This window comes from Suricata suricatta, chromosome 5 (genome assembly GCF_006229205.1).
Source record: "Suricata suricatta isolate VVHF042 chromosome 5, meerkat_22Aug2017_6uvM2_HiC, whole genome shotgun sequence".
Taxonomy (NCBI): Eukaryota; Metazoa; Chordata; class Mammalia; order Carnivora; family Herpestidae; genus Suricata; species Suricata suricatta.
The window spans coordinates 145,052,877-145,077,214 of NC_043704.1; the positions used below are offsets into that span (position 1 = coordinate 145,052,877).

Here is a 24,338-nt window from a genome sequence, read left to right on the forward strand (position 1 = left end):
ACCCACAAGTAAACAGAATACTGTCATGGCCAATCCCATTTCATTTCTGCTCCCAGCCACTGTTAGTCACTTGGGGAGAAGTCCAGGGATTGGATGTGAGTACAGGAGAGGGAGGGACAAAGCACAACTCTGTGGCTTTCAGCCGAATCAGGGAGATTGCCATCTCACTTCATTCTTTTAATTTGTACTCATTTATCTTATCCCAAATGATGAGGTAGGTATTATCTCCCCCTTTTATAGAAACTGACATTTAAACGGCCAGCAAATAGGGATCCATCTTATCATTTAAAAAAAATATTTTAAATAGTTGCTTATTTTTAAAAGAGAGAATGCAAGTGGAGGAGAGGGCAGAGAAAGGGGGACAGAGGATCTGAAGCGAGTTCTGTGTTGACAGCAGAGAGCCCAGTGTGGGGCTTGAACTCATGAACCATGAAATATGACCTGAGCCAAAGTACCAACTGAACCACCCAGGGGCCCGCCTCATGTTTTTAAAAAATGGCTTTGTTGAGGCATAAGTGACATACAATGAACTGCACATATTTAAAGTGTACAATTTGATACGTTTTTTTAGGTTTATTTTTGGAGAGAGAGTGTGTGCAGGAAAGAGGGCAGATTAGTGGGGGAGGGGCAGAGAGAGAGAAGAACAGAGAATCTGAAACAGGCTCAGCACTGACAGCTGTGAGCCTGATGTGGGGCTCGAACCCAGGACCTGTGAGATCATGGCCTGAGCCAAAGTCATATGCTCAAAGGACTGAACGACACAGGCGCTCCAACAATTGGTAAGTTTCGATGTGTATATATACACACCCACAAAACCAGCAGAACAATCAAGTTAGAAAATGTATGTCAGCCACTTGTCCTTGAGCACTTCTTTGATCCCTCTGTCATCTCTCCCCACAGCACCCCCAGCCTGACGTCACTGATCTGCTGTCACTACCATTTCTTCGCAGTTTCTAAAGTGTTATAGAAGCAGAATTATGGAGTATGTTCACTCTATATCTCTCTCTCTCTGTTCTGACTTCTTTTACTCAGACAACTATTTTGAACTTCATCCAGTTTGTCTACTCAAGTTCTGCCTTCATTAGGAATCTTAGCACATCACAAGGGTTATTTAAGAAAAATGCCAAGTGAAATTCTTGAGAAAATTTGCACTCATTTCACCAAGGTCAGAGAACACCTTGCAAATATGCCAAGAAACCCCAAAAATGTTTGCAACCCTCATGATATGAGCAGGTCTCACTCAGATGTAGGCTTGGGGCTGTGCCTTGGCTGCTGAGTATTTGCTGGGGTAGTCATGATATATGTCCGTATGTGGCAGGCACTGGTCATGCTTGGTGGTCTCCTCACATCTCCTAAGTAGCCTTTCTATGTCTGAGATAGTCCCACATCTGTAGTCCTTCCCCGAGGTAGAAGCCAGAACTGGAGCACCTGGATGGCTCTGTCCATTGGGTGTCCAACACTGGCTCATGTCATGATCTCACAGGTCATGAGTTTGAGGCCCACATCGGGCTCTATGCTGGAGTCTGCTTTAGATTCTGTGTCTCCCTACCTCTGCCCCTTCCCCTCTTGCGCACGTGTGCGCACACGCTCTCTCTCTCTTTCTCAAACATAAACATTTTTTAAAAAGCCAGAACTTATTCTATCAGCCTCCCTGACAAGAAGAAAAAAAGATACTAATAACTGAGGGACCTCAAAGAGACAGTGGACAGCAAAGCCCTCCAGTTCACAAGTCCTTTCATACATGCCGACTACCACTGGGCTTTTTGGTGCTCCACTTTTAAAAAATTATTGAGGGGCATCTGGGTGGCTCAGTTGGTTGAGCATCCAACTCTTTACTTTGGCTCAGGTTATGATCTCACAGTTTGTGGGTTCGAGGCCTGAATTGGGCTCTTTGCTGACTGCATGAGCCTGCTTAGGATCCTCTCTCTCCCTCTCTCTGCCCCTCCCAGCTCTCACTCTCCCATGTGCTCTCTCTTTCTGTCTCTCTCTCAACATAAATAAACATTAAAAAAAACTTATAAAACTTACCAAAAAACCTACAAAATTTACAAAAACCACAATGCCATTATTGCACTAAAAATTTTTTTTTAATTATTGAAAAGATGACTTCTGGCCTAGACAATGTAGGGCTCCTTTCTCCCTGCTGTTCTCTGTTAAGTACAATGATAAACCATGGAAATATGCAAGAGGCAATTAAAGAATAACTCTGAAAAGTGGGAGAACGATGATAAACTGCCATCCAACAGAGGATGACTTGGGTGGGCTCACTCCTCTCGCAAATTACACCAGAGTCTCACTGACAACGCCAGATGAACACAGCACCGCCAGCAAGCAGAGTTCATCAGAAGCCCACTAACAACCAACAGCCGGTGGGGGGAACACACTCCTGCCACACCTGGCTTGAGACCCACCTCCCCTGCCAAGGGGCACTGGGCAGCCTGGCCTGGGGAAAGTTGTTCTGCTCCCTCTGGCAGCAGCAGCTGGAACAGGTGGGAACCCCAGCAGTGCCAGAAAACCCAAGCCGGTGAAAATAACATGGCAAAGTCTCTGAAAATTAAATTGTCATTGGAACCGCAGCCCACAAAAGTAGGCCAGCACTTGCATGCCAAACCTAAACAAGGCAACTGCCTGTTATAAAAAAAGAACCAAATAGAATCCAAAGTCTCCTAACATAAAGCCAAAATGTCCAGAATACAATAAAAAAAGTCACTTGTCATAATAATAACCAGGAAAATCACTACTGGAATGTGAAAAGAATCAGCTGATGCCAACACTGAGATTAATCAGATGTTAAAATTATCTGGCAAGGATTTTAAAGCTTCATAAAATATTTCATTAAAATGCTTCAACAGTCAATACAGTTCTCTTGAAATAAATTTGAAAAAGAGAAAATCTCAGTAAAGAAATATAACATATAGAAGAGCCAAATGGAAATCATAGAACTAAAAAATAATGAAATAAAATAGATATAAAACAGAAATAAAAACCCGCTGGATGGTCTCAATAAAAGGAAGATGGCAGAGGATAAAATCAGTGCACTTGAGGATAGATGAATAGGATTTACCTAATCTGAGGAACAAAAAAAGAGTAGAGTGGGAAAAAAAATGTCATCTTGGGTCCATGAGACAATAACAAAAGACCTAATGTTTGTATCATGATGGTCCCATAAGGAGCAGAGAAAGAGAGTGGGACTGAACTAGTAACTGAAGGAAGAAAGGCTAAAAACTTTCAAAACTTGGTGAAAGACATAAACTTGCATATTCAAAAAACTGAGCAAACCCCAAACAGGGATAAACCCAAAGAAATCCATGCCAAGACACATCATAATTAAACTTCTGAAAACTAAAGACAAAGAAAAAAAAATCTTGAAGGCAGCCAGAAAGAAAAAACACATTACCTACAGGGCATGCTAATTCAAATGAGGGTGGATTTCTCATCAGATACCACGGAGGCCAAAAGAAAATGGCACATTTTTCAAGAACTGAAAGAATGGTCAGTGGTGAATTCTATATCCAATGAATTCACCAGGAATGAAAGGTAAATAATTCCAGGGAATCTACCAAAAAAAAAAAAAAAACCCCTCAAGAATTAATAAATGGGCTCACCAATGCCAGAGGATCTAAAATTAACACACCCAAATTAACTGCATTTCTATCTACTAGCAATGAACATGTAGAACTAAAATTTTTAAATTAATACCATTTATAATCACTCCAAAAAAATTGAATATTCTTTTTTAAAGTTTATTCATTTTCAGAGAGAGAGAGAGAGAGAGAGAGAGAGAGAATCCCAAGCAGCCTCTGCACCATCAGTGCAGAGCCCGATGCAGGGCTCAAACCCATGAACTGTGAGATCATGACCTGAGCTGAGATCAAGAGTCAGATGCTTAACTGAATGTGCCACCCAGGAGCCCCAGAAATTGAATATTCTTAACAAAACATGTACAGGATCTATGCCAAAAATTACAAAACGCTGATGAAAGAAATCCTAGAAGACCTAAATAAATGGAGAAACATACTATGTTCATGGATTGGAAGGCTCAACACAGTAAAAATGTTAATTCTCCCCTGTGGGGAGCTGCCAGAAGAGCTTCCAGAAGAAAAGACACGTGCCTCGGCCTGCAAGATCAGCCACTGCACAGCTGAGCTGCGTTATCACTCCCAGCACAGCAAGAGCTGCATTATCACCTTCAGCTGGGGCCTTCTTGTTTATTTCCCTGGCCTTTCTTGTTAGCCTCTCAGGCGGCGTGCTGATGCTGCAGTTTCTGTTTCCCCCCTTGTCCTCGCCCTTGTTTCTTAGCAACTGACTCACGTCAGCTGCCAGCCTTCTACCCTTTATAAGACATGCGTGGTCTCTCAATAAATGAGGCTTATTCAGAGACTTTGTCTTGCCTCCATTCTCTGTGCTCCCTGCCCTACCCCATTCTCACCCCCCCTCTCAGGACCAGCATTGACCGACCTACAAGACGGGTCACTCCCCAAACTGAACTTAGATTTAATTCAATGCCTATCAAAATCCTAGAAACATTTTTAATAGACGTAGATACGCTTATTATAAAATTTATATGGAAAGGCCCAAGACCTAGAATAGTTAAAACCATCTTGACAAGGAAGAATAAAGAGGGAGGAATCATTCTACCTAAAATTAAGTCTTCTTATGTAGCTCTAGTAATCAGGATTGTGTGGCAGAGAGACAGACACTTAGATGAATGGAACACAAAAAGGGCCCAGAAGTAGATCCAAATATGCTCAACTGATTTTTGACAAAGGCATATAGACTATTGGAACACAATAGAAAGCCCAGAAATAAACTCTCACATATATGTCAAATACTTGTGACAAGAGTACCAAAACCATTCAGAGAGGAAAGGATAGTCTTTTCAACAAGTGGTGTTCAGAGAACTGGATACCTGTATTCAAAAGAATGAAGCTAGACCCTTATCTCACACTGTATACAAGAATAAGCTCAAAATGTAAGAGTGAAAACTAGAAACCTTTAGAAAAAAACATGGGGTGAAAGCTTCATGACACCAGAACTGACAAGTCCTTGGATATGACATCAAAAGCACAGGCAGCAAAAGAAAAAACAGATTGGACTACATCAAAATTTAAAACTGCTGTACATCAAAGGACAACATTGACAGGAATGGCAACCCCTAGGATAGTAGAAGATATTTGCAAATCATATATAGGGTTAATATCTGAAAAATATAAAGAACTCCTAAAGTTCAACAATAATAACAAAACAAACAACCTGATTAAAAAATGGCCAAAGCACTTGACATTTTTGCAGAAAGGTGTATAAGCACATGAAAAGATGTTCAACATCACTAATCACTAGGGAACTGTAAACCCAAACCACAGGACACCACCTCACATCCATTAGAACAGCACCTATTTAAAAACAAACAAAAAAGCAAAGAGGTGTTGGCAAGGATGTGCAGAAATTGGAACTCTGTGTACCATTGGTGGGAATGCAAAATGGTACAGATACTATGAAAAGTAGTATAGCAGTTTATTAAAAAATTAAAAATACAATTACCATATGATCTAGTAATCATTTCTGGTTATATACTCAAAGGTATTAAAAACAGGTACACCCATGTCCATTGCAGCATTATTCACAATAGCCAAAAGATGAAAACAACGCAAGTGTTCATCGACTGATGAATAGATACATAACATGTGATATATAAGTACAATGGAACATTATTCAGCCTTAAAAAGGAAGGGAATTCTGACACATGCTACCAAGTGGATGGACCTTGAGGACGTTATACTAAGGGAAATAAGCTAGTCACAAAAAGACAAATACTGTATTCCACTTAGATGAGGTACCTGGAATAGTCAAATTCATAGAGGCAGAAAGTAGAATGGTGGTCGCCAGGGCTTGGGGACAGGCAAGGTGGCATAGAGAGTGAGTGCTTAGTGGGTACAGAGTTTCATTTTACGAGATTGAAAAGAATTTGATAGATGGATGGTGGTGGTATTACACAACAATGGCAATGTGCTTAATGCCACCAACTGTACAGTTAGAATTGGTTAAGATGGTAATTTTTATGTATATTTTACCACAACTTAAAAAAAAGGAGCCTTGTCAGTCCCAAGACTGGACTTGGCTCTTAGGGTAAGTGAGCATCTTTTTAAAAAATGTGAAATAAAATTATACAACTTCTAGGGAAAAAATAACAGAAGAGTAGCCTTGATATTCGGCTAGACAAAGAGTTAATAGAGTCAATGCCAAAAGCCTGAACCTTAAAAGGAAAATTTGATAAATTAATCCTCATCAAAATATAGAACTTTTGATTTGCAAAAGCCCATGTAGAGGATGGAAAGATATGCTACAGACTAGGAGAAAATATTTGCAACCTCTAGACACACAAGGAAATCTCAAAACTCAATAGTAAAAAACCCCCAACAATCCACCTGGAAAATAGGGAAAAGACCTAAACTAATATGTCATCAAAGATGATGTCAGATGGAAAATCATCACCTGGAAAGATGTCCAATATCATTACTCATCAGGAAAATCTAAGTTAAAACTACAACATCCCTGCACAGCTCTTAGAGGAGCTAAAATAAAAAATAATGACACCACCAAAGTGCTGAAGATAAAGAGAAAATATATCCATATCCCTCATACATTGCTGGTGAGGGTGTAAAGTGGTATAGCCTCATAGAAAACACTTTGGCAGTTTCTTGTAAAATTAAGCAATTGTCCTCTTGGGCATTTATCCCCAAGAAATTAAAACATGTTCATATGAAACCTATATGGGAATATTCATGACAGCTATATTAGTAATAGCAAAAAGAGAGAGACAGAGAGAGAGAAACAGCCCTGTTCTCCTTCAAAGGATAAATGTAGTACATACAGGAGCCCCTGGGTGGCTCAGCTGGTTAAGCATCTGACCTTGGCTCAGGTCATGATCCTGCTGTTTGTGAGTTTGAGCCCCACCTAGGGCTCTAGGTTGACAGCTCAGAGCCTGGAGCCTGCTTTGGATTCTGTGTCTCCCTCTCTCTCTCTGCCCCTCCCTCACTCCTGCTCTCTCTCTCTCTCTCTCTCAAAAATAAACATAAAAAATTTTTTTTTCATGTAGTACCTATAAACCATGGAATACTAACTACCCAGCAATACAAAACAATAAACTACTGATATACACAGTAACTTGAGTCAATCTCCAGATTAGGCTGAGTGAAAACAGTCAATCCCAAAAGATTATATACAATCTACATTAACAACATTTTTAAATGACAAAAAATTTTTAAATGGAGAATGGATTGGTGGTTGCCTGTGGTTAGGGACAGAGTAGGTGGGTGGTGGCAGGAGGGGGTTGTGTATAGTTACAAAAGGGCAAGAGATGGAACCCCATGGTGGTGGAATGTTCTGTCTCCATTGTGGTGGTGGATATGTGAATATACACATGTGATAAAATTCTGTAGAACAAAATATGCACACAAATGAGGGCAAGTAAAGTTGGGGGAATCTGGATAAGAGCCGTAGAGTCTCAATGTCAATGCCCTGGTTGTGATGGTGTACTAGTTTTGCAAAATGTTATCACTGGGAGAAACTAGGTAAAATGTACAGAAGATTTCTCTGTATTATTTCTTATAGCTGCATTTGAATCTGTAATTATCCTAATAAAATTTCAATTAAGAAAAAGATCAAAGATCACCCAACATTCTAAAAAATAAATGAAAGGAAGGGAAATTAGAGGAAACAAAGATAAAAAATATCAGGACACAGAAAAAATTCAAACATTTTTAGTAATAATGTCCCCCAAATGCTTATATAATAAAGAAGCAAACACTACAAAAAAAAAAAGAACTTCCAGAGAAATGAAAAACTTTTCGAAATTAAAAAGTATAATGGCAAAAATGTATACTCGATAGAAGACTTGGAAAATAAATTTGAGGAAATCTCAAGTGTGAGGAACAAAAAGGATGAGGAACATGAGACAAGGTAAGAGAATGAGAAAAGCAGCTCAGAAGTCCAATATCTAGGGGTGCCTGGGTGGTGTCTGACTTCGGCTCAGGTCATGATCTCACAGTTTGTGGGTTCAAGTCCTGCATCGGGATCTGTGCTGGCAGCTCAGAGCCTGGAGTCTGCTTCCCTCCCTCTCCTGCTCATGATCCGTTTCTCTCTGTCTCTCAAAAATAAGTAAATGTTAAAAAAAAAAAAAAAGACGAAGAAGTCCAATATCTAAGTAACAGGAGCTTAAGAACAGAGAAAAACCTGGAGAAAAAATGGTTAAAACCATAATTCAGGAAAGTTTCCTGACTGACAGGGCTCACCAAGTACCTAGCACAGTGGATGAGAAAAATTCACACCAAGTACCTCTTCACCTTGAGGGTTCACAAGGCTGTAGGTGAAGCAAAGGGCCTGAAAGCTTCAGAGAGGAAGAAGCAGAACAGACACATAGCATCAGGAGTCAAAACAGGATGGGGAGACACTGGCATCTCAAATTCTGAGGGAAAATAAATTCCCACCCAGAGTTCTGTGCCCAGGCAAACTCATCCCTACATAAGGCTAGAATAAAGATAGTCAAGATATTCAGAATTTCATTCCCTGAAGTTGTTCTGAAGAGAAGCTACATTTTAGGGTTAGGAGGGAAAAAGTAGTCCACAAAGTCATAAACCTTTTAGAAGTTAGTTTTCTGTAGAAAACTTCAAGGGACACAGTCTCAGCAAAGTGTGACAGGGAACAAAGGTCTAGGGATGTGGTTAAGCAGTAAGTGTCCTTTTGGGAGATGGTTTCACTTTTGTGCACACCAGATTGTCTGCCGCACTGTCCACTTGTTATAATGAGGATGAAGCTCCATGATGATGGTCACTAGCACCACTGCCTCCTGCGTTACTGGGTCCGGGGAGGACCGGTCATGTTGGGCCTGGCCACGGCTTTCCATGTGCCCACAGCCCCTCTTCAGGAAGCCCGCTATGAATGTGCTTCACCAAATTGAGGGAGCAAACCCAGATGAAGGAAGACAGAGAATTCAGTGAAATGGGAGATCTGCCTAGGAAACCGCAGAGGGAATCCTCAGAAGGGTGGGAGACCCCACCGTGACAGCTGGGGGAAATCGACCAGCCCAGATTCAAGCGACGGGTCTGGAGAGACGGCCAAGAGGAAACAGATGTGTGTGCACATGTTAGAAGGAGAGTTGCATTTACGGCAGAGTTTGGGTACACAGAAGTGATAAACGCCTGGAAACTGAAATAACAACTTTAAAAAGAGAAAAAAGAAGTTGTAAAAGAAGGGAAATGGAATCCTATTCTATGACGTGGCTCAGTTGAGGTCTGCATATATATAGTCATAATAATATATACACCGAATGTTAATCTAGCCAAAATAATAATAATACAATGATACTTGGAGAAAGAAGAGAAGCCATATGTGTATAGTTTTGTGTGTGTGTGTGTGTGTGTGTGTGTGTGTGTGTGTTTTGGGAGTGTTGAAGAAAGAAATCAATAAATGCCTCCAAATGCTGTGGAGGCATGATTTTCATAGGCATGAGGGTAAACACCAAAAATACCAACTGAATTGGAAATGGTTGCCCACTGGGAGTTGGAAAGGAGCAGGCAATTTCAAGTCTTGTTTAAAAAAAAAAAAAAAAGCCTTCCAGGAACATTTGGCTTTTGAAACTATGTCCAGAAAATTTTTATTTGTAAAAATATAGGTATTTTCCCTGGTTTTCTACAGAAAACAATGCTATGTGGCGTTGGGCTGGTGCTCACAGCAGGCCCTGGTCTTACCCAGTGCCCCAGAACCCCTGATGCCATGGAACGGTGGCATTGTGTCAGGAAGAATTAATTACGGAGGCAGCCCAGAGATTTGCCTTGCCAGGATGGGGGCTTCCTGTAGGAGGCAGTGTCTACTCCAGACCTGTGCCCAGTGTGCATACATGTGCCATGGTTTCTCTCAGGATGCCTGAGTCCCAGAACCAGGAATCAGGGTGGGAGAGGGACCCTTTGTGGCCACCCAGTGTGTTTGGACAGCTGTTTTTTGACTGTGAGTCCTACTTACCCGAAGTAGCAGACATGCTTACCTTCCCAGCTTCCCTTGCAACTAGGGTATAAATACATGACCTGTGCTCCAGGACACGATGTGCTAATGAACAGTTTGGTCCCTAAGAGCAAAACTGGGGGAGAATGAGTGCCCCCAAGCTGCCAGCCATGGTGCCTCCACCCCCAACAGCCTCCTCTTCCTAGCCCAGCATGACTCGTGCCTGAGCAGCTCTGGAGTGTGAAGTAGGAAACGTTATGAGAATGGGGGTAGGGGGAGCTGAATGAAGAGATGGGCAGAGAGGTAGCAGGCAAACATATGGGGGAGCCGGAGGGGTGGAGAGCAGAACTGGAGAAGCAGAACTCCCAGAGACTAGGGGAGTGGCCCAGCCCTCAGTCTCATCAGCAAGCCTCAGTTTCAGAGCGACCTAAGTGAACCTGTTCCTTTCCATCAAATAAGTATGGAAAGGTACAGGCCCCCAAATTCTGGGATCTGCTGTTTGGACCCCTGCCCTCCAAGGAGAGGTGTATAAGAACAGGAAACCCACATCTTGGGACAGGGTTTCACCACCAGCTCCCCCACACCCATCTCCAGCCTCTGCCTGTCAGAACCTGTACCTCCTCTCTGGTTCATGAACCCATCCAGCCCCTCCCCATCAGACCCCTTCTCATGTGTCCTGAGCCAGTTGCCACAAACACAGGAGCCTCTGTTGTTGTGTAGCCCCAGGGCCTAGAGTTCCACCTGGCACAGAGCCAGTCCTCCACATATTACCTGTGCAATGATGTTAGTAATTCTCAGAGGTCCCCAGAGAAAGCCATCTGCTCCCTCCTTGGAGGCCACTAGCTGTTTTCCATCTGAGCTTTTGTCTTCCCGGTGCCCACATCAGCATCTCTGATAGCTGGCTCCTTTAAACCACCCTTGCCTGCAAAGTGTTGAGCACATAAGTGGGAGTAGTCCCTGGTGTCCTGGCGCTCCTGCGGCTGCACACCTGGTGTTCGTGCAAAACCATACGACAGGGGGTCTGGCCTCCTGTGGGCACTCCTTTGGGGTCCTTGGAGTCAGTAACTCCAGGACTTCTCTCTCAGTCCCCTTTTGCATCCAGCTCCAGACCAAGCCCCAGTCTGTGGGCACACCTCTGCTCGTCTCAGCTCCCAATTCCAGGTGTTTGTAAAGCCCAGTCCGCCCTTAAGGGAGAAACATGGGGTCTGCAGCTGCTCCGGGGTACAGCTATCCATGCGGTCTGCTGTTTAGTGGCTGGGCTGCGTGTTGCTCTTGCTCTGGTCCAGGTCTTTCCAGCCGGCCGTCAGGGCAGGGAACATGTAAAGAAGAGGCTGGGCCAAGGGACAGTTGTACTGATTTTATTCCCCTTCACTCATCCTCACCCTACTGCTATCCCCCACGCACTTGGGCCCCAGATACCAAGGCTCCACACACACACCTGACACAGCTACCACTGAGCCCCCTGGAAAGGGGTGCTGTGGCAGCACCTGCCAAGGTCAGAGGCTGAGGCTCTAACTCCAGCCTGTGGTCCCACCTCGTCTCTCTGCTCATTGCCAGCTGGCCCAAGACCAGGGAGCCCAGAGGGGAGCTGGGGAAGGTGCAGGCCCAGGTTCCAGACCCGAGTTCTGGCCAAAGGGGCTGAGAAGTCCATCTGGAATGAGGGACACCCCCCCAGTACATCTCCAACAGGACGTGATAATCCCAAGCCCCTTTCCCCACAGGCCCTGGGAAGCAGGTATGATGCCCTAGTCCCCTTACTCCAATGTCCAGGTGCTTGTTAATTTGTTTTAAAAATAAAAAGGAAATGTAAAAGCTGGTAAAACAAGAACCCCTACCCATACTGGCACTGCTGAGGTTCCATTATTGCTTCAGACCCTTGTGATCTGGCTGGAAAGGCTCCCACCCACACTGGCTCAAGGGGAAGAGAGCATTTAGCACCAGGGACCAGGGCTCCTGTCCCCACTGGGACAGGGGTCTCCCGAGAAAGGGATTGGCCATGTCCACCCACAGCTACAATGACCATTTTGACCAGAGCCCAGCCTGCTGTCTGGACCCCTGCCCTCAGAGGAGAGGTGTAGGAGAACAGGAAACCCAAATCCTGGGACAGGGTTTCAACACCAACTCCCTCAACCCCAACACCCATCTCCAGCCTCTGCTTATCAAAGCATGGCCTCACAGAACCTGATCTGGCCAGCCCCCCACCCCCGCCCCCACCAGGCTCACTCACTAAAGCTGTAGTGGGGCTAGCTGGTGATGAGACCACCAGTCCCCCATGGTAGACCCTGGTGTCAGCAACGGGGGTTGGGGGAACCCACGGGGGTCCCGACCTATAGCACATTGGGGGAGATCAACTTTTTCAGGGAAAACATGAGCCAGCTCTGAAGAGCTGCCAGGCACTGGGACTAGAGGTTAGAAATAGCAAGGAAAAGGAGGAAATGGCGGGGGGGGGGGGACCCTGAGGACGTCATGGAAGCCCAGAGATCAAGGGGTACAAGACAGGGAGCTATAGTAAAGCAGGAGCCTGGAACTCTCAGCGTGGGGGTAAGGGAGCTGCAGAACTGGGAGCCAGACAGGGAGACTTCCTCCCTCAGTGAGGGGCCCACCTTGTCTCTCTGGAGGACAGCAGGGGTGTCTGAGGGTATGTCTGTAGGCTCTGGCTTGCACCACTACTGCCACAGCCCCAAATGCAACTAGGCCAGCGCACTGCCTGCTCTGTGCCCAGAGAACAATCAGGGCTGTGTAGCTTGGATCACTCGGGCTTCTTGGAGTTGCCCACATCTGTACAGAATAAAGTGCTTCGTTTATTGATGATTAAAATGTCCCCAGCCCCCATCCCAGCGCCATGGGCCTCACAAGGAGGTCAGAGGGGTTCCAACCCCCTCAGCCCTTGGGCTGATGGGGCCCACTCCCCGCTTCCCCCTACCACTGTCCCCCCTTGGGCCTAGGTCTCTTCCCACTCCAGCCATGCTTGGGAAGGTGGTGGTGTGGGGGTAGTTGTGGGGGTTTAAGGTGCAGAGTATAACAAACAAAACCGTATAAACACAAAAGGAAAGAGCTTAACTAGGAAACATATAGCTTATGGAATCTTCCTCCCCATTTTAAAGGCAGGAATAAAGACGTTAAATGACAACAAAAAACGGTGTCCTATTAGTGCTAGCCTCGTGGGGGCAAGCATTGGGCACAGGCTGGGGCTCCCCCAGGGCTCCCGCCCCCACCCCAGGGCCTGAATGTGCAGGCTCCTCTCACCAACAGTGCTACAGGTGCCCAGCCCACAGCACAGAACCCCAGGGGGGATAGGGATGCCAGGCTGGGGACAGGCCTAGGAAGGTGAGGCCTCTGCCTTCAGAGCAGGGATGGGTACAGACACGCACACATCTCCTCTGGTGTGGGAGAGATGACCAGGGCAGCTGGTGAGGGATGGGGTGCTCTGTGAGCAGCCCTGCCCCCGGCCCCGCTGATAGCACCTTGAAACCTTAAAATATTTGCCCAGGCCTCCTTCTCAGGCCCTGCTCCTGGGGTCCGACCCATTTGCAGGGCCATAGGCTGTAGCCCGTGGGATCTGGCGTTGCCGGAGCCAGCCCGTCTGCCCACCCAGGGCCTAGCCACCAGCCCCCGAGGCCCAGCGGCTGCTGGGGGCGTCCTTTCCTGGACTTGGGGACCTCAGTGCAGCCTGGTACAGCTCAGGTTCCCTGCTGGCAGGGTGGTGGGCGGGAGAGCAAATACCTGGGGTCCAGCCCCTGCCCACCCCTCTGCACACGATGCAAAGCTGGGTCTGCAGCCTTTGTACTTTGCCACCCCCCACATACAGCATGCTCACAGGCATCCAGACTCAAGCCCGTGCCTCAGTGTCCACAGCCCTCGGACTGGGTCCCTGACTCCTTCCGGAGAGGGGGGAGTGGCTGGCACTCTAACTCTTCCCCAAACCCCCAGGACGAGGGGGCACAGGGAGGCCAAGATGGGCCCCTGAAGCTGATCCAGGGTTGGCTTGGCCAACCCCCCTCCGGCTTAGGCATCAGCAGAGTGACCGGTCACACCTGCTCCCCAGCCCCTCCTTCCCTGCTGTACCTGTGCCTCCAGCACCCCCCTCACCTGGAGGGGGGTGCTGGAAATAGTTTCCTCTCTTTTCTTTTTCCTTCACTTTCAAAAAAAAAAAAAGTAAAGGCTTCAAGGAGTCACTGAAAGGGGGGCACTTGGAAGTGAGGTGTCCTTCCCCCACATTGGGGCCACCAGTTGGCAACACCCCCAGCGCCGGGAGCCTCGAGGTGAGGGCGGCGGTGCCAGGCCAGTGCTGCTGCCCTCCCACCCGAAGGGGAGGAGAGCAGGGGGGTCCCTCCCAGAGGCGGCCCCAGGCTCCAGGCCCGAGTACCCGCGGGCTCGGCAGTCAGTTGTTGGTGCTCATCCTCCCGCCGGAGTTGGCAGTGGTGGGGAAGAGTGGCGGTGGGGGCGGCAGGTGGGGCGGGGGTGGCAGGGTCTGTGGCAGCCCTGGGAGCAGGGGCAGTGCATGGGCTGGAGGCTGGGTGGGGGACAGGCCTGGGGCGGAAGGGGGGCCATCGCTGGCCAGGGGGTGACTGACACGGAAGCATTTCTCCTTGTGGGCCTTAAGCATGTTGGAGAAGCGGAAGCGCTGACCGCAGACGTCGCAGGGGTAGGGCTTCTCGCCGGTGTGCGTGCGCCGGTGCCGCTTCATGTTGGGCCGACTGGTGAAGCTCTTGCCGCAGATCTCACAGATGTACGGCTTCTCCCCTAGGCACAGGCGACAGGCACCGGGGAGTCAGCGAGGAGTCCCCACGCCCCAGCTCTGCACCAGCCTCCCCGCACCCCTAGAACCATAGCAGGGCCCGGCTCCGGCCCCCTCAGGGCCTACCGACCCGACCCTGGGAGGCAGGGAGGATGGCACCAGGCCTCACAGAGAAGGGCGTACTGAGGCCAGGAGTTGAGAAGGCGCATGGCTGGGGCCACCCGGGCCTCCAGAGCAGGGCTCCGTACCTGTGTGGGTCTTCATGTGCTCATCGAAGTACTGTTTCATGTTGAAGTCCTTGCCACACCACTGGCACATGAACTGCTTGTGGCCGATGTGGATGCTCATGTGCGAGCGCAGCTGGTACTTGTACTGGAAGCGCTCATTGCAGTTCTGAGGGTGGGGTGGAGGGTGAGGCCCAGGGGCAGAGTAGGGAGCAGCCTTCAGGAAGGGAAGCACCTGCCTGTGACCGCAGGGCCCAGGGAGGACACACACACAAGGGGCCGGGCTCCTGGGGCGGGGCAGCACATGGGCAGAAGAGAGGCCAAGGGCAGGCAGGGCCCAGGCGGGAATGGAGGTCAAGAAGTGGAAAAAGACCACAGAATGGAGGGAGTCCTCATGCTTAAAGCTGAGGCCACTCCCCCCATCCTTCCTCCTTGTTGGAAGACCCCCACCCCCACCCCATCCCTGCGTGCAGCTCTGTCTCTGCTTGGAGATGTTTCTCTCCAGAAAGCCCACCCCATGCACTGTTCCAGCCCAAGGAGACTGCCCACCCCAAATGCATGGGGCGGCAGAGGGTAGGGGCGGGAGGCAGGTAGATGGGCAACCAGGTAAGGACGGGGTGGGAGGCAGGTGCCACAGACACCAGGGTGGGCCCCCCTCTCTCCGAATCCTGGTTTTTAGGCAGCTGCTGTTCCCAATCCCTGTCCATCCTGGTGGCCCCTGGGGCAGGCGGAGGAAGGGGCTCACCTCACATCTGAAGGGCTTCTCCCCAGAGTGCTGCAGTGAGTGCACTTTCAGAGACATGCTTCGTTTGAAGGACTTCCCACAGGTTTCGCAGGTGAAGGGCATGTCCTTGGTGTGGGCTGCGGGGCAGGCCATTATGTCTCTCGAGGGGGGGACCCCCATGGCTCCTCCAAGGGGATCCCTGCCTGACCGCCTCCCACCCTGGGCCTCCTGGGAGGCCCACAGGGTCTGCTCCAGAGCCTCAGTCCAGGATCTGGGGCTGGCTTTGGGGCAACGCCACTTCCCTCTAGGCTAGGTCTGTCTGTCTGCTCTCAAGTCTGGTCAGACTAGCATGGACACCCTCACATCCTTCAGCCTCTGGCCAAGGCTGCTTCACTCCCAAAGCTTGGGGGAGAGACTGAAGGACCCCAAGTAGGACTGGCCTTGGCTCAAACCCTGGCCCCTGCCAGGGCTACCTGCACAGCCTCTGTGGGTCTCAGGCATGCCCTTCTGTAAAGATGGGCTAAGAGGGGCACCTGGGTGGCTCAGTCAGTTAAGCCTCTGACATCGGCTTGGGTCATGATCTCATGGTTTGTGGGTTAGAGCCCTGCGTTGGGCTCTGTGCTAACAGTTCAAAGCCTGAAGCCTGCTTCCAATTCTGTGTCTCCCTCTTTCTCTGCACCTCCCCCATTCCTGCTCTGTTTCTCTGTCTCAACAATAAACAAACATCAAAAAACATTTTTTTAATTAAGACAGGCTAGGAGTGGTACTGAACCTCAAAGGTGGGCTTTATAGGGGATGATACTGAGCAGTCCACAGGGGGTTAGCTGTGCTCCCCCTAAAACCACGGAGAGATGACAAACTGTTCAAGGAAGATCTGGGGGAAACAACTGGAGCCAGAGGTCAGAGCTGGGGAACTCGAGCCCAGAAAGACTACCAGTTTTGGGTTACTCAGCTTGCTCCTGGCTGAGACCTCGAGCCTGGGGCCCCAGATCCCAGGTGGCTGGAGGAAGGGGGTAAGGCCTACCCAAGGGCCATACCTCTGTTGAGCCCAGGCCCCAAGCAGGCAAAGATAGGAGGGCCACCTGGACACCAGACTCCCAGCCAGGCCCACAGAAGGGTGGGACAGTCATGCCCAAGGCAGAGGAATAGCCCAACACACACCTCCCTACTGTGCCACATTATCATGGGTTGCATTCATAGAAGTCTGAAGCCCTGTGAGGGCCAGAAAGAAGGTGAGAAAAAAATGAGAGGCATACCTGGCCTCAAACTGAGACAGGGCCTATGTCTGCCCATATGGCACTTTGTGTAATTTAGGAAAAGGTGCTCCTTTCCCTTGTGGCCACAACCCCATGCTGTGATACCTAGTCTGGTCAGTAGTGTGCCAGCTGGATTATGGTGCCCATCTGCCATCTTGCCCAGGAGCCCTTGTGCAGTGTGCAACCTGCCCAAATATACATGGTAGCCCTGACCTCTGGGCCTATCCAGGCCATGCTGGCCACCACAACCAGCCTCCTCCAGGCTTCCCAGCTGAGAGGGGCCTCTTCATGCTTTTACACTGCCCTTGGACGGGAAGTCTTCCCAGCACAACCAGCAGCTGGCCGAGCTCCGACCTCAGGCCCCATCCTCTCCCCGCCTACTCACCAACCATGTGCTTGCGCACGTGGGCCATGGTGTAGAACTTCTTCTCGCAGATCTCACAAGAGAACTTCTTCTCTGCATAGCCATGCACAATCTTGTTGTGCTCGTGGAGGGACCAGAGCTTCTTAAAAGCTTTACCGCAGGTCACACACTGCAGGGTAAGAAGACTTTAGGCCTCGGGTCCTGAGTTAGGACCATATGACCTGGGACAAGCTGCCCCTCTCTGGACCTCAGTTTCTCCACCTGAACTGTGCTGGCGAGAAAGCCCTTGATGTCCAGCGACCAGCCAAATCCACTGTTCTGGGAGTTGGGGATGATAACCCAGCCATCCAGGGCTATAGCCTGGGGCCTCCCCCCAACCTTGAACAGAACTAGGGTCAGGGGTCATCTATACGAGGAAGCCCCTCCTCTGTGCTCATTTTAACAGAGCATCTCTCTACGGAGGGGAGACACGTAACTGGCTGAAGGGCCATGGCAGGTCCAGAGGCCACGGTGCATGGGGAAGGCCTGTTCAGGTAACGGCTCTGGCAGGGCTGGGACACTGCGCTCGCTGCCTCCCCTGCTGGGACCCAGGCCCTAGCCCCGTGGGTCCTCGAGGACATAGGTGCCAAAGGGCCAGCTGGGGGAGACTGTGGGAGGCACCAGGTCCCATGAGGACACGGAGGGTGGTGGGTACCCTGGGGCCCCTCTCCTCCTCCTGGCCTACCCATCGCTGCAGAACACTCTTCCAGAGGGCTGGAGTGGGTCAGGGCTTGGCAGAAACGGGCCTGGGCACCCAGGTCAGAAGAGGCACATGCATCTTTCCCCTTCAGGGGGAAGGTTCAGGCGTGAGCAGGTGGAGAATCAAAGGGCTGCCCAGCAGACAGGCAGGTGGGAACAGGTGCAGGAGGGTGGGGCAGGAGACCTGGTAACCCCCAGGTAACACTTCCTCCACAGGGCACTGCAATTAGCAATTAGCTCAAGCAATTAGCACCCGCCTACCTGCTGCCCCATCACTCCCCTCCCAGGTCAGAACAAGTAAAAAGCAGCCAGGCTGGCCCTGTGCTGCCCATACCCTGACAGGCCAGGCTGGCACACAGGCCAAGCCAGGGCCTGGCCGCCAGCCCAGCTCCCCTGCTGGGCCCCAGCAGCCCCGGCTCTTCCCAAATTTCTCATCCAAGCCCTCTTCTCAGGCCCAGGCCAGCTGGCATCTCCAAAGAGCTGACAGCAAGCAGGGGCTTTCTCCTGCTCAGCCGCCCCCTTGTTCTATTCAGCCTTTCTGGCAAGAGGAAATGGCGCCCTCTCTGGGCAAACCCTGCCCCACCTTGTCTGTGCTTCTGTGCAGTGTACAATCTGTGAAACTGTAAATAGTCGCCCTATTGACGTTCTAGCAGCCCTAGGATTTACAAAAACACACTCACTCCTCCTCACAGCTGGCTGTCCGCCAGCCTCAAGTACTCAGCTCCCTCCTCTCATCCTCCAGAGTCCATGCTCCCCTTCGCCCCTCTGGCCAAGGGCACTGTTTGTTTCTGTCCTATCTACACAAGTCTCCACATGCCAAGCCCAGCTCCACCTGCCTCCTCCAGGAAGCCCTCCTTGACATTATCCCCGGAGCTCTCGCCACCCTGGGCCTGGGCTCGCCCTGGGGTAAGTCTGGCTTCCCCAGCGTGTCTGGGCAATTTGGCAGCACTCGACACTGGGCGCCTGGCCTGGATGGCCTTGTGGACTCAGTGGGCCTTCTGCCAGGCCCTGTCCCACCCACCCCATGGAGCCCCGAGGGCCCACCTGGATGTTGCGCTCGCAGTCTGTCTGCCGGTGCAGCAGTAGCTCGCTCTCCAGCAGGAAGCGCTTGCCACACTGGTCGCAGATCTGCATGCGACTGTGGGTCACATTCATGTGCTTCTCCAGGTACCAGCGGTTGTTGAAGACCCGAGGGCACTTCTGGCATGGGTGGTGCTGCTTCTCTTCCAGCTTCACCTTGGCCCCCAGCCCATCAGTGGCCTGTGGCCCTCGGGCCGGTGCAGAGGCTGCGGGTGAAGGCTTGGGCCTCTTCCCACCCCGTGGCCTGGTCTCCTCAGGCTCAGGGGGCCCCCGGCGCCGGGCGTTCTCTCGGGACCGTGTAGCCATGCGACCGTGGGGAGGGGGCTCTGCCCTGCTGCCCTGCTGCCCCACCGGCCCCTGCCTGCCTCCCATCTCCCCCTCCCCCTCTTCTTCCTCCTCCTCTGAGCTCTCTTGATCCTGTTCACTGTGCCCTTCCTCTTCCTCCTCCTCTTCCTCCTCCTGCTCGCTGTGCCCTTCCTCCTCCTCTTCCTCTTCTCCCTGACTGCCACCCTCCTCTTCCTCCTCCTCTTCCTCCTCCTCCTCCCCTCCACTGCCACCACCCTCCTCTTCCTCTTCTTCCTCCTCCTCCTCCTCTTCCTCCTCCTCTGAGTGTCTCTGCAGCCCGTCTTCCCGGCCCAGCACCATGGTGGCCGGGCCCGTGGTGGTGCCCGGCTTCCCCTCGGGCCCTGTGGACACGTGCAGAGTCTGGTTGTTGAGGTTCACTTCCACGATGATCTGGGACTGCTCCTGGCGGCTGTAGGTACCAGAACCCCCTAGCTCTTCTTCCAGCCCCTCCCCACCCTCCAGCTTGCACAGGCTGCCAGGGGGCTCACCGGCCTCCTGGACACTGCCCTCCTTCTCCTCCTTGAAGAAGGGCTGGGCTGGCCCAACGGCAGCAGGCCCCGGGCCACCTGCGGCCGCGGCCCCAGCCCCGTCCTCAACACGCACCGAGTAGGGATCAGGGCCCTCACGAGCGTAGATCTTGGGTAGGCCTGGGGCGTCTGCCTCCTGCTTGATGTCGCAGTAGTAGGGTGGTGCGGCCGGGGCACAGCCAGGGGCCGGCTGGGCCAGGGCAACAGCACTGGGGCCTGGGGGGCCTAGGGAGCGAGCATCCAGCAGCTCCTGGCAGGATGCAGCAATGTCAGCCATCTGCAGCAATGAGGCGGCACTGAGCACCTCGTGGACGTTGGCCGCGTTGACCAGCAGCTTGGACGTGTAGATGAAGTTGAGGATCTGCTGCAGGCCGCCAGGCGCCAGCGCCTCCAGGGACAGCTCCACACGCTGCAGCTGCTTGTTCTGGGTGAAGAGCGAGTGGAAGAACTGGCTGTAGGCGGCCAGCACGCCCTTGTGTGCCGGGAAGACGCTGCGCTGGGGCACCAGCACCAGGTCCACGTCGCAGAGGTCAGGCTGGAAGAGGCGCTGCTCGTTCAGGCGGCCCATTAAGCAGGCGAAGTGCAGTGCCACGTCCTCCACCAGCGAGAACTCAGCCGCCGGCGAGTCTGTCGTCTTCTCAACCAGCAACTGCAGGGCACAAGGCACAGGTCAGGTCCAGGCTGGCAACATGAGCAGCACCCACCACCGGCGGGGGGGGAGGTGGGGGGGCAGCCTGCCCAATACTCCTGCCACGTTCTAGAAAAAGGTCTGAAGCTCAAGCTAGGATGGGGGTGGGGTAGGGGGAGAGTTCAGGACTCAAGCCCAATCCAGCTGCCCCTTACAGGGCAGACTCCAATCATGACCTTCAGCTCCTGGGTTAGTAGGTTAACTTTTCTGGGCCTCTAGCTCTTCCCTGAGAAACAGGAAGTCATTCTGGGCGGGGAAGAGAAGGAAAGAGGAAGTAACAGGGACTAGGGTGACCAACTGTCCAGGAGTGCCTGGGACCTAGCAGCTTCCTGGGACGTGGGCGCCTTCTGTGCTAAAACCAGGGCTGATCTGGGCAAACTGGGGTGAGGTGGTCGCTTCAGACACAAGCATTGCTTCAGCATTTCCAGAGCTCCGTGGATTCTCTCTCTCATACTCACTCACACACAGAAATAAAGCCATGCTTGCCCAAGCCCAGACAGCTCAACAACAGTCAGGCTCGCTACCTCACCGCTCAGCCTCTGGCTGCCACTGCATGCTGGAGGGGAGCACCTCAGAAAATTCTCCCCTCCCCTCCCCAGCAGTGGGCCTCAAGGCCTGAGGCCTTGCAGAGGTAGAAATTCTCGTGAAGAAATCCAGGCCCAGGGCCTGGTTCCACTCACTGCTGCAGGTGGCTGGTGGGATCCAGCCAGCCCCCTTCTTCCTTGCCCAGGCTGCTGCCCATGGCCTCACGCCTGGCTGCCAGCAGCTCCCCTTCACACAGGGGCTCTGTGGGGGTAGAAGGGCATAGCTGAGTTACCTGTCCACCATGCTTAGAGACAGGAGGTCCCCAAGGCCTGTCCTAGACCCTCTTCCCTCTAGGCCCCCAGACTCCAGGTCAGGTATGATCCACGCCTGGAGGCTCTAAGATGGGCCCATCTTGGAGCCACACTCCTTTGAAGCCTCAGAGAGGCTCTCGAAGTCTGATGGGTCAGATTATCAGGTCCTCGGGCCACCTATGACTTGTCCGGAATGAGGGCGCCTTAATCATTCCTGGCTCCTCCCCAGCAGCTTCCCCAAAAGGTAGACAGCGCAGAGAGGCAGTCCGCCCAGTCCTGTGCATAGATGTTCAGGTAGTGTCTGTCTACCACCTGCCTGGCTGGACCAACTCCACAGTTCCAGTTCGGGACCCTCCTCGGACCCTGTTTAGCTGGGTTGGAGCCTCCTGTATTTGAGGGGTACCTTGCCTCACTGCTAACAAGCCATCAGATCCTCTACCCCAAGCACCTCCCTGCAAGCCCTGGAATGAAACCCCAACCCCCCATGACAGTCCTTCCGTTGATGGGGCAGCAGTGGGTGGGCCCAGTCTGGCCTCAGGGGTGGTAGTTATGTTCACCTTCTTAGTTACCTGAATGAGAATCTGCTTTGGGCCTCAGGATGAACTGCAAGGAGCCAGAGGGGCAACCTGCTTCCAGATCCCAGGACAGCACCCACCCCATGCTCTCTCAGATCCCAGTCTGGCCAGACTTTTGACCACGGACACCATCTTCCTCAAGTTCTCCCACACATCCTGCCCCCCTGGCCAAGAAGCCAACTATCTGCCCCTCTATCTCAGGACTGCTGGCCTGTCCAGGCCTGGCCAATCTAACAGGGATAAGGTGCCAAGTCCCTCCCATCTCCCTCCTCTGACTCATTCTGATTCATCTTCTGGGACCAAACCCTACTGCACAGATGGGAAACTGAGGCTCAGAATGGGAAGGTCCCACAAGTGAGCAGCAGCAGAGCCCCTGGACTTCCAGCTCTTTGCTAAGACCACCCCTTCCCTGCTGGACTGGACACTACTCCACGTGCATTGATTTCTTGGCCTGTGATGGCTTAAAAAGCAGTAAGAGGTTTCTGGGGAACCTCAGACTAGGGGAACAGCTGTCCTTCCCTAGACCGCACCTGTACCCCCTGCAACTTGTAGCCTCCTCCCAAGAGCTGCTAGCACCTGCAGGTCAGTGAGGGGTCAGGATGCAACTTGGGTTGTAAGAGGCCCCTAAGGGCCACCAAGGGCCAAAGAGTGGCAGAAGTGGCTTGGATAAGGGCTTGTTAAAGCCAGGCCTATTGAGGGGAGCACATCCCAGGCCACAGGGCTCCTGTCCACTCTGCATTCCCTTTCACAGAATGCTTTACAATGCTTACCTGGCATGGAGGGGGGGCGGGAAGGGCAGTGCCTGACCTTCCCATGTGCAGATCTGGTCCCAGAGCTCTCTGGCCTCAGCAGGGAGGGAGGGGTTAGCCTGGAGGGTATTTGTGCCCCCAAAGACTCCATTCCCAAGGCAGTTCCCAACTCCCCCCCCTCGCCCCCCAGCCAGTACCACCCTGCACCCTTGAGAGGCCCAAGAATCTCACAATCAGGAACCCTGGCTGGCCTTAACTGACAGGTCATACCCATCCAGCCTGAGTCCATAACCTGTCAACTACCTCAGCAGGACTCAGCCACCCATCTGCCTGGCACCTCCCATGCCGGGCTCAAGAGCTGCGCCTGCCTCCGGAGCCAGATGTGCCAATTCCCTGGAACTGCAGACATGCCTCCCCACTGCTGTGCCAGCTGCAGCCAGGTGCACTCCATCCTAAAGGCCAGGCCAGCCTGGTTAAGATGCAAGACCAGGGGGGCAGTCAGGCACTCCTGTGGCCCGCAAGCTCTCCCCACAAGCCAGGCTGGGAAGCGCAGGTGCCAGGGACACCTGCCGAGACTGCTCACCATGGCCAGAGCCTTCTGTACCTGAGGGGTACCCTCTCTCAGCACCATGAAGCCGTTGGCTCCCTAACCTGACCTGCTTGGAGGCCCCTGGATGAAACCTGGGCATACAACCGGCACCCCTCCAACCCCAAATGGCCACGCCAATTCTTATTCCTGGGGACCTGTGGGTGGGGCCCAGACTGAGCAAAGGGGCACAGGTTCATGACTTCCAGCCTCCTCCTTTTGGAGGCGGGGGTGTCTGTGCCCGCCTCTTCTGCACTCATGGCCCCACTCCCTTCCTAGGAAACAGGCCCAGAGAGGGCAGAGGACTGGCCCAAGGTCACACAGTAGTCTGGACCAGAGCTGCTGGCATCCCGCTCCAACACACCCGGCTTAGCTCAGTCGCTCCAAATCCCCAAGCAGGGCGGCTCCAGCGCCCACGTGGCCGAAGGCCCAGGCTGGAATCCGACCTCCCCCCCCCCCCCCCCCCCCCCCCCCCCCCCCCCCCCCCGCATCACCCAGTCGAGGGCGGCGTCCCAGGCTCAGAGAAGCGTCCCCCTCCGCCTGCGCCTAACAAGACTTCTGCCTTTAGCGCCCCGGCCCCCACCCCAGGAATTTAACCCACTCCCCGCCGAGGGCCGCGCCGTAGCGCCGCATTCCCGGCCCGCGGGGACCCAGGAGAAGGGGTCGGGGAGACCGGCGAGGGGGTAGACCCCTCCAGCTCCTCCACCCTGAGCTGGCGGTCTGTGCGCTCGGGAGGGCGGAGCGGGCAGGTGGGCGGATAAGCGGGGGGACAGGCAGGGCCTTGCGTACCATGGTGCCGTGGCGCTGAGGGCTCACAGGGCCCCGCGGGATCGCGCTGCCCCCGGCGGCCGGGCCGGGGCCGCTCCATGAAGCGCCGCGCTGGGGGCCGCCCCCGCGCAGGGCCCCGCGACC

General features: G+C 52.3%; 1 protein-coding gene across 1 annotated transcript; it reads right to left on the reverse strand.

Moving 5' to 3' along the window:
- Positions 1-11,338: 11,338 nt before the first annotated feature.
- On the reverse strand, positions 11,339-24,332 carry ZBTB47 (zinc finger and BTB domain containing 47). Its single transcript, XM_029940405.1, has 6 exons — positions 24,216-24,332; positions 19,085-20,641; positions 17,324-17,471; positions 15,704-15,819; positions 14,983-15,127; positions 11,339-14,739 (listed from the first exon to the last, which is right to left on the reverse strand). Exons 1-6 carry the CDS (start codon positions 24,216-24,218, stop codon positions 14,378-14,380), a joined length of 2,331 nt encoding a protein of 776 aa, XP_029796265.1. The 5' UTR covers positions 24,219-24,332; the 3' UTR covers positions 11,339-14,377.
- Positions 24,333-24,338: the final 6 nt, after the last annotated feature.